This window comes from Lygodium microphyllum, chromosome 5 (genome assembly GCF_053477565.2).
Source record: "Lygodium microphyllum isolate KBCC chromosome 5, Lygodium_microphyllum_v1.1.10, whole genome shotgun sequence".
NCBI classification, from domain to species: domain Eukaryota; kingdom Viridiplantae; phylum Streptophyta; class Polypodiopsida; order Schizaeales; family Lygodiaceae; genus Lygodium; species Lygodium microphyllum.
The window spans coordinates 82,275,801-82,286,079 of NC_141139.1; the positions used below are offsets into that span (position 1 = coordinate 82,275,801).

The following is a 10,279-nucleotide window of genomic DNA, read 5'->3' on the forward strand; positions in this document are numbered from 1 at the left end:
AGTAAAAAATAGGGTTCCAAAAAACTCATACGAGTCCAAGACAACTCGGCTATCTGAGTTACAGATTCGACCGTCCAAGTGGGCTCCTCAAGGTATTTGGCTACTTGAGTTGTAAGACTTGGACTCGAATGAGGGTGCCCATGTGTGAACATCCGAGTGGCCCCCTGAGGCCAAAGATTTGGTCATCCGAGGCCCAAATCCGATCCAAGTTTGAGTCGTCTTGCCGAGTTGAATGCTTGAGTGAGTCAACTATTTGAGGCTTGCAATTTCACCATCTAAGCAACGCATGATAACACACCAAATGGCACAAATGTCCACCTTAATGTCACAATAATCAATACTCAATGCATCCAAGATTCTAGAGCAATGCAACAATCATCAATAAGGACTCAATGCATACCTAGAAGGCCTGCATGTGTCAATGGCAAAGGTTGTAGGTGCTACTGCTCCCTATAGACATATCACTCCCTATTTCTCTCTCTCTCAATAGCTCTATGTCAATTTCAACGAGTGCAAATGAACTCTCTCTTGCTCTTTTTCACCTTTTGTGTTCTCTCTTTCTCCCCTCACACTTTGTTTTCTGGATATAAAAAATCTCTTTCCTTTCTTCCCCTATTCCCTTTTCTTGGTTATCTAGAGTTATCTTTTCCTTCTTTTTCCTTATTTCCCAAACCTTAATGTCTCAAATCTAATCAAAATACATCTCCTACTCTGACCAATGCACATAAAGCTTCCTAAACCTAAACTAATCCACAAAAGAGATTGAATGGCCTCTAAATCCCTTGCTTCCTACCTAAAACCAAGTGTCATTTGGATGAACTCTTACTTCATCACTCGATTTGGAGCATCCAAGCACTCAAGCTTGTATATGTACCAAAATGTCGCCACTCTAGTGAACAAACTATCAAGTCCCATAGGCCTCTTATTGCTTCAATTGTTTCAAGTCCAGAGGTATGGCTACTTCTCACATAGCCATGCACACTCTTCCTCCACACATTGATGTAGTGAGCTTATCTTTGAATCCAATTGAGTACCTCCTTCCATGAATCCGTTGATAGTTCCATGATTCAAGATGCATCGTCGAGCAAACTCCATCTCCAAGCTTCGAGCTTTGACCCCTCCATAGCGGTGTGCGCAAGAAGGGGGAAAGAGAGAGGAAGACGACGATGAAGAGAGGAGAAGAAGAGCTTCTCCATGGTCCCTAGCTCTCTCAGACACTCTCTCACCCACTCTCACACTCCCTCTCTCCCTCTTTCATGAATATAAAAGGAAGCAAGAGCAAAAAGCAAGAAAAGAACAAGTTTGGCTTCACACAAGAATGAGCTTCTCTATTTATTTCTTGACATTTATACATGCCTTTATCCCCTCCTTGGGCAGTCATCACCTTTTTGGTCCCATTCATCTACTCTCATTTTTTTTCTCCTTCCTATTAGACTATGCCTCAACTTGTGGCTCTCATTCTTTGCATTTTGCATGGGAGAGAGCCCTACACTCTTTTACAAAATAAATTGCACTGTGTCCAATGCTTCTCTTGCTTAGTATATCACGATGTGCTTATTATTGTGTGTGCTTCCTTTTACATTTGAGGTTTTTTCTTGCACTTCATGTCTTCAGATTTTTTCTAAGTGTGTGTTTCTCCTTCATTTTCTGAGTGTCTTCCATTTTCAACTTTTTAGCTTTTTCATCTTAGTTTTCCAAGGGTGTAACACAATGTGTGAATTTCTTTAATTTGTGATAAACCTAGAAAGGAAAATGACAACTTATTTTATCTATTCAAAACTATTAATTGGACATGATGCATTAAATGTAGCCCAGACTTCGATCCCAACTTAAAAAGTCTCTAAGTGTAAATTCATTTTTTACCAACAGGTGCATGAGTGATGGCTAGTTCCTTTTATTACAAATTTAAAATGTGTATATATCGCGTATGAAGTGTATGCACTGTGAATGGTGGATTGATTTTGTTTTAATTTAATGGTGTGTATTGTGCACAAATGTATGTGAAAAATGTGATAAACTAGATTCACTTTAGGAATTAAATATGTTCTATTAGGTGTGTGTATTTAATTATCTGAATCTGAATATGCATACTAAAAATCAACGGCCAGGTCCTTAAAGAAAAAATCAGAAGGAGATTTAGTAATCTACAAATTTGCAGTGTGAGAAAAATACAAAAACATAGCATATTTTAGTTTCTATGTTTTTTTAAATTAAATGGATTTTTTTCAAAATTGATAAGGATTTATTTGGGTTATTTGGAGTTTATTTTTATTTTATTTATTTTGTTTTTATTTTTTAATTTCTAAAATAAAATCATCAAGTAAATCACTCGGTGGAGAAAACCGTTGTAAAAGGTTTTAAAAAATTTAATGGATTTTTTCATAATTTTTGTGATTTATTATTATTATTTAAAATATCTAAATATTTTTAATTAATTTTTAGTTATTTATTATCTTTTTTCATATATTTATATATATTTTTTGATTTTTAGATTACATTGAATGTCTAAAATTTTATTTTTTATTTTTATATTTTCCTATTTGATTTGATTTTTTTGTGATTTGTTTAAGTTTTATTCATTTTTTTCTTAAACTTGAATTTTTTATGATCGAAAAAATGAGGATGCGAATATGCTATATTGAACTATGCTACGTGTAAACAATAGTAGTGAACCCGTGCGGCCTTTGGACAAATGATACGCATGTCCTCGCACGTGAACAGCAACAAGGAAAAATCCATTTGTACGTACATAAAGACCCACACACAAACACAAGCATGAAAAAGAAACTAGTTGTGGCAGTGACATGTGAACGGGACATTCGAGCACCATGTAATGTGAACACAAAAAGATATGAAGAACAATACCTTGATTATGTGATAGGGGGTTGGAACCAAGGATATGTGGGCATTTGGGGGGTGGGAGTGGGAGTATGGGCATGGAAGGGGGAAGTGGTATTGGGGGGAAAAGGTTATTTAGAGAGAGTAGTGGTGATCTGGGTTTTTTACAAACCGAATTTGTATCACTAAATTTTTCCAAAACCCCTATCAAGAGCCTTATCCATTGATTAAACCCTACATATTATCATGTTGGGTTTACTCTTCAAACACTAGGTCCGTTACATTGCTTCTCGGTTAGGATAACTCTAGCAAGTGGGGAAACAAGTTCTTAGGAGGGATGCCAATGTAAAGGGTAAAAGAGATGGGTTATCTTATTGAAGATGGGGTTGAGTGAGTGCTGTATAGATTTTTTCAAAGGACTAGCCTCCAACTACACTTGGGTTCCACTTGCATCACCAAGATTTGGTATCTATCACCATTATTAGAGGACACCTCACCCTTGTACACAAGTCAATGTCCACATCATGGTGTCATTTGGATCTTACACAAAAGCTTACAAGCATGGATCCCCTCTATCACATGCTTATATGTATTTATATATATAAGGAATTAAAGTCAAAGTAGCTTTTGAAAGCCATTTTTAATAATTTTAATAAATCACAGGGGAAATCAAATTTCAAGAAAATTCTTGCACCACTCGACTGCTTTCGACCTTGTCTACAAAGTTGTAGAATTTTTTTTTTCAAATTCTTCACCGATTTAAAGTTATGAAGGCGTAAACTACTTGCTGCAAGCAATTTTCTTTTCTCTTTCACCCTTATCACATTAACTTCCCATTTTATAATTCTTGTAAATATATTATAATAATGTGCTTTGGATACCCACCTCTTATAATCTAGCTCCTTTTCTCTAGCTTGTCTACCACCACCCTTGGCTTCTTGCATAATGACCAAGGTAGGGACTTATCCCATCCACTATTCTCCATATTATCAAAGATGCCATACATAATCTAGGATTATGTTAATCAAGAAGATTAGCTTAATCTAATTTCTCATAGAGGCTATATAAGGTGCCCATGGAGATCTAAAAAAGGATACAATCACAAGCACATGAGAGCACTCTAGATCACCAAGCCCAAAGGGGAGCTACTAAGAGCACATTATGCAACACCCTCATGCTAGTCCATCTCTTTGAGGTAAGCTATGAGTGAGTCTCTCTTTAATATAGCATTCCTTGAATACATAATGGCAAGCTTCCTCTACCTCGTCTCCTCTTGTCTTGCTCTCTTCTCATCTCTCTCCCTCTCTCTCATATTCCAATATGACATCTAGATCATATGGTGTCTAGATCATATGTACTCTCTTCTAATTCTCCCTCTACATTTATACCTTTTTTTATTATAAGTAAGACTTGCCATATGCTCTATTGATGGGGAATCATTATTTTCTCATGTTATATATCTTCATGGGAGAAATCAAGAGTCATCACCTCTCTTAACCTTCCATTATCTTCATTTCCCTTAAGATAGGCTACAAATTCTCTCTTATAAAGTTGTGTTTTGGTTCTTTCCATTCACATAGGAAAGTGATATCCTAGCCCATCCTCCTTTTGGCTAGGTGGTGCATTTATTTAGCTCTCTTAGTAAGGATTGAAGGCTGGGTGGGTAAGAGACAATCCACTCATCTTTTTAGCTCTCATTTTGGTGCCCCCACTAAGGACTTCTCAAGCTATGCTCTATATTTTCTATCAAGGAAGAAACATCTAAGGATTTGTCATCTTCTTTAACGAGTGTTTAGTAAGGGATCACTAAGGAGGAATCTTCATCAAACCCTATTCAAGGGATTCATTGCTCAAGAGTACCACCATGGTCTCCAAAAGAAGCTCAAGAGAAGAAGAATATTTATCGGCAAATGGCACGTATGCGTGTCAAGCAAGTTAATTACACATACCCTTCTTTACTTCAAGAGAAGTCTTGCTCTCATCAAGTCTCTAGGTCAAGGCATTGTGTTGAATGCTTTGTGTTCCAACCAAGAAGGAGGGGACAACAAGTGACACCACCTAGGGAGAGGCTTATTCCACCAAATCCAGGGCCTCCACCATCGATTCAAGTTCTCCAACATCCACAACCACTTGCAGAGGTGCTGCCCTTGCCTGTCTAGCCACCAGAGAATCGTGACATCAGGATGATCAGTTTGGATGAGAGTAATGTCAAAGGGAATGCCAAACTAGCAAAGGTTGAAGCAATGCCATTGAAGAAAGTCTGTAGAATTGAGAGGATGCAGCCTACACCACTAGAGGAGGTTGAAAATATGGAAGAAGAGGCAGAGTCTACTAAGGCTTCAAAGAGACACTGTAGTAAAAAGAGGACTTGCTCATGCTGACACATTGAGCTAGATGATTTTTTCCTCACTAGAGCTTATGATTTGCTTGTTGATGTGAGGGATCAAGGGCCAAAAATTTCATGGCCACAATTACTACATCTATCTCCAATACTGCGGAAAATGGTCAAAGATAGTAAGCATTAGACCCATGAAGAATAGACACGTGAATGCAATCATGGCTAGAAAGACAAAAGATATTGTGCCTCTAGTGGAAGCCAAAACCAATGGGCAGAGAGTATCAAATACATATGTGGATGGAGGTGTAGAGATTTTTGTCATGACGGAAAAGTTGATGTATCGTTTGGGATCAGAGGTAAGTGAAACTACTAAATTTGGGGCCAAAATGGCTAACAATATAGTAGTAAATTGTTTGGGAGTTATAAACAAAGTCAAGATAAAGGTGTGTGGAGTACAATCGGAGCTTGATATGTATGTGATGCCAGTGAAAGGGGACACCTATCCACTCATTCTTGGGCAACCATGGCTAATGGAAATGAAATCCAGAAAAGATTGGGAGACAAGGGATTTAGAGCTCAGGCCACAGAAGGGGCTGTAGAAAAAATGAAAGAGCACTATCTACAACATGAAGGAGGGCCCATAGGAGGATCTTTGTTAGAGATCACCGCTGATGAATGGAGTTCCAATGAGGATTGGTCATCTACGACAAAGGGAAAGTCTTCTAATGAGGAGGAAGAAAGCTCTCTAGAAGTGATGGGGATTGCATTGAAAGGGCCTTCTAGTAGTGAAATTCTGCAGCAGCTTCCAAAGGTCGAGAAGGAGGGGTTAGAAAACTTATTGGCTAAGGATCTATTAGCTAAGGAGAAGGCAACCTACATGGAAGTGGTGATAAAGCACTCTGCACTTTTTATTTTTGATTATGAACACATCATAGTTGTGATGGCAGTACAACATCACACTAATCTAAAAGATGGAGCAAGGCTGGTGGTTGAGCAGTTACGACGGTTTTGGGAGTAGTTCAAAAAAACACTCTACTCACTGAGGTGCAACGACTTTTGAAGACAGGCTTCATCTATCAAGTAGGGGACTCAGAGTGGGTTTCACTTGTAGTGGTGACACCCAAGAAGAATGGAAAATGACAGATTTGTGTGGACTACAAGCTGCTAAATGCTGCAACAAAGAGAGATCACTTCCCTCTTTCCTTTTAGGATGAAATACTCAATGAGGTGCCCGGACATGAGAGATACACTATTTGTGATTAAAACTTGACTCAGTATCCAAATATACTTCTTGAACATCATCTTTAAGGACTCGTTGTTGACTTGCTTATAGTGTGTTTATATTTCAACTCAGCATCAGTAATGGCTTGCTGACTTCCTCTGTCTCTGATGAAGCATTTTCCTTTTCTTTGAGAGTATCCACATTAGTTCCTTTACTTCCCTTAGGACAATCAATGCTTTCTCCATCCAATTTAGTATTCTGCTGTTTCAAGCTAGTGTTTTGACATTCTAAAATCTCCTTGCTGTCAACAACATAGTGTTTCCACGCATTCATGGTGAGAAAAGCCTAAGAAAAAGCATGTGTCATGACTGTTAATTCTAGTGATGCTCAAACTTCGGTAGTAGTCATAGTGAACCTAGAGATACTATTCCCTTGTCATCTCACGTGAGACATACTATTCCCATGTGGAGCTGCTGCCATTAGTGCTGTCTGAGAGGTATTGATGTCCAAGCTAAATTTTGGTTGGGAGCCAAATGAATCGGAGGATAAGAAGTTCTTGAAGGTGGCCAAGGTGACTTTGGGTTGGGAGTCAACTCCCAACTTTGTTTTGTTGTCACCATGCTTAGGGTCGTTATGCGTGGAGCTCCGGTGGAGAGTATCTTTCTTAGTCTTCACACAAGAGAAATGCTACTGTAACGACTGAACCACATCCGTTTTGCATTGATATCAACCATAAACCTATGCAAACCAGACATGATGAGGAACATACCAAGATGCGAGCATAAAAGCTTCTTAATCCTCTACGTTCTCCCCCATATTGTAGTGATCGGCCGTACCCCAATGGCATTATGGAAGTTAGTTTTTTACCCAAACAAATTGTAGCACATTAACCATGGAGACTACGACTATCCGTTTGTCAATAATAGAAGCTCTGCGCTTCCGTTCATTCTCTCTTGACCAAGAACGCCAATAAGCTCAAACGAAAGATTGGATCCTTGCAGTACATAAGCCATTCTCATTCTACGAAATCTGGATTGAAACGAGAGAAAGGAAGGGGCCGGCCGGCGGGCGCGCCTGGACAGTAGTTTTGAAACTTTGAATTTGAAAGTGTTATAGCTACCTAAAGCAAGCGTCGAGTGCGTCTGCTGTCTGTGACTGATCAGAGGCGGCCTACTGCAGTGCTCTCAACGAGCAAACGATACGTCATAGTGGGTTGGCTATTGGCGAAGCGCCCTTTCCCTTCACAGTCTCAGTTACATTATTCATTTAGCAAGCCGATAGGAATAATGGTGATCTGGCCGGTTCGACGTTTTGCCCACCTATAGCTAGGTGTGGATCAGCGAGCGAGCGAGAGCAGACAGAGACCCAAGTGCTAGTCCTTATGCAGCTACAGCTAGTGTTTGCAAGTGCTATCGACGTGTCCAGATGCAGGGGGATGTAAATTGTAATGGATGATCGGTTGAATAGCTCACAGGAATTATGCAATAAGCTGATCAGACATCGACCGCTGGTTTTTTGCTCCAGACAAATTGCCATATTTGCCAAGGAGCCAGTTGCTTACTTCGATCACAGGGCCAGAACGATTCATTCATTCCTATTCGTGCAAGTAACTGATCTGATCCGACATTATCCCGTTTGATGGTGGTATATTTATGTGCGTTGCAGCCAAAAATGCTGTGCCAAGTGCTGGATGCAGTGGTAGCATATTATTTGCAAATGCACCAAGGTTTGGAACAGATGATCGGCCATTCCACAGGAAGATATATTCGACGTCAAGCCGCGACGAGCCTTTGACAGTAGTGCAGGTAGCAGTACTAGTATGCCTGTTGCAGTCTGCCAGAAAAGATATTGAGCAAATTAGTATCTAAACAGATCAGTGAGAGCAATATTTACCCTGCAACTAGCTAACAAGAGCAGTGATCAGCAGACAAAACCAGAGCCCAGGCGTTAATCTTACTCGCAACCAGCTGCTAAATGCTTATGGACACTACTACAATACTAACGAGAGCAGTGATCAGGAGATAAAACCAGAGCCTAGACGGTAATCGAATTTGCAACCAGCTGCTAATTATTTATGGCTGCCCTTTGAAGCCCAAGACTAAGAAAGCAGACAACATTGCATTGCTCGGTTGCAAGCAATCTCATGTTGCAACAGTATCAAACAATATAGGTCTGTGTACATATTCTTCTCTCTCACAACTGAAACATGAATGGCTCTCACCTTAGAAACAAAAGAATGGCAGAAGTACCTACACAACATGATGATTAATGCCATCAGAGGATGTACAGATCCACAAATGACGCTGCAGCCAGCACGCACTGGGCAGTGCTGGGGATAAAATGTGTAACCGCTGCAAGTATACTTTGTAACTTTATGGTGCCTTGGCTGTACCATGTTGAGGAGCAACAGCTTATAGGCTGTCATCATCCTCTGCCAAAGAGGCTGGTGAAATGCCAGCTTCGCCCGGCCCGCGCAGAACAAGTTCTTGCGCAGGAGCCTCGCCCTGCTGCTGCACCTACAGGTGGCTGCTCCGACCCAGACGGAGGTGGTAGCCTGCATGCGACAGCTGCCAAGTAGGAGTCTGCATCCGCAGTGACGTGGGATGCCGCAAATGCAAGCGCGGCATGTGCGTCCTCATCGCTACGCGAGGAGAGCAGGCGGTCCTCGCACATGCAGAAGATGGTGACGGCTGCAGCCAGGAGCACGTCAGAGCGGCCCTCAGTGAAGAGGACATCCCAGAGGCGGAGGGTGGTCTCGGGGGGCAGGTGGGAGGTGGTGAAGAGGGTCATGAGCCACTGGCTGGGCAACAGGGAGGGGTCGTAGAGCAGGTACTGGGAGAGATGCTCGTACACGCGAGGGCAGGCGTCGCAGAGGCTCGCGAGGAAGGCGCATCTGGCGTGCTCCGCCGCGGTGGCGAGGAGGAGCTCGCTGTAGGTGTGGGGCGGCAAGATACGCTCCACCAAGACGATGAGGAGCCAGAACGCATCCTCCTCATCGTGCTGGGTCACCAGAAGCAGCGTGGCTGCCAGGAAGTTGAGGCCCTGGCAGTAGCGCACCTCGGAGTTGCGCAAGGCATAGGCGGTGAGGACATTCTCGAGGGCGAGGCGGCCCTGCTCGCTCTGAAACCAAGGGTGAGACGGGAGCGTGCGTGGGATGTCTAGGGCAATCTGCCGCAACGCCCCCTGCACACTCGGTGCTGCTGCCGCCGAGGGCCTGTTGCGGCACAGCCAGAGGAGGTCTGCGTAGTAGGTGCTGGGTGCCCGGGAACGTGCACGCTGAGCTCCGGAGAGGGCAAGCCAGACACGCGCTCGAAAGGAGGGGGGTACGCCCTGCGTTCGGACGAGCTCCCTCAGAAATGCTGCTGGCACGCCACCTGCGTGGCCCGTGGTGGTGGCCATACTGCCTGATCGGCCTGCTGCTGCCACAACAAACCAATGCTCCCCATGCTGGAAGGCCATGGCCTGCCAAAACTGCATCTTCTCGTCCTCCATCGTCAGAAACTATGATATAGCTACTGCAAGAAGAGACATAGTACCGAAATGACACTGCTGCTCTCTGCTTCCTGTCTCTGATCTCTGATGATCTGAATGAGGGTGGACTTCCCAGGAGGCTAACGCCACAGCAGTTTAATGAGCGCTGCTGCACTCTCGGTCTGATGTAATTGTGTCTTTGTCGGCTGGTACAGGAGAGGTACTGCTGTACAGTAGTACTACATGCAGCAATTATGACAGACTAATTCTGAATCTGGAATCAATTGATGATCTTCTTCACGGTCGACGAAGTCCTCCTCCTTTGCTAGCTGCACCACCCGCCCTTGTGTGTGTGCAGTGTAGACACAGCAGAACACGCCCGCCAATTTCCAAAGAAAGGAGGAGCAAAA

The 10,279-nt window shown here is 42.6% G+C and overlaps 1 protein-coding gene across 1 annotated transcript; it reads right to left on the reverse strand.

Moving 5' to 3' along the window:
* Positions 1-8,822: 8,822 nt before the first annotated feature.
* Positions 8,823-9,890, reverse strand: LOC148036057 (uncharacterized). Its single transcript, XM_087678883.1, has one exon. The coding sequence runs from the start codon at positions 9,888-9,890 to the stop codon at positions 8,823-8,825; it is 1,068 nt and encodes a 355-aa protein (XP_087535009.1).
* Between the last annotated feature and the right edge of the window lie 389 nt (positions 9,891-10,279).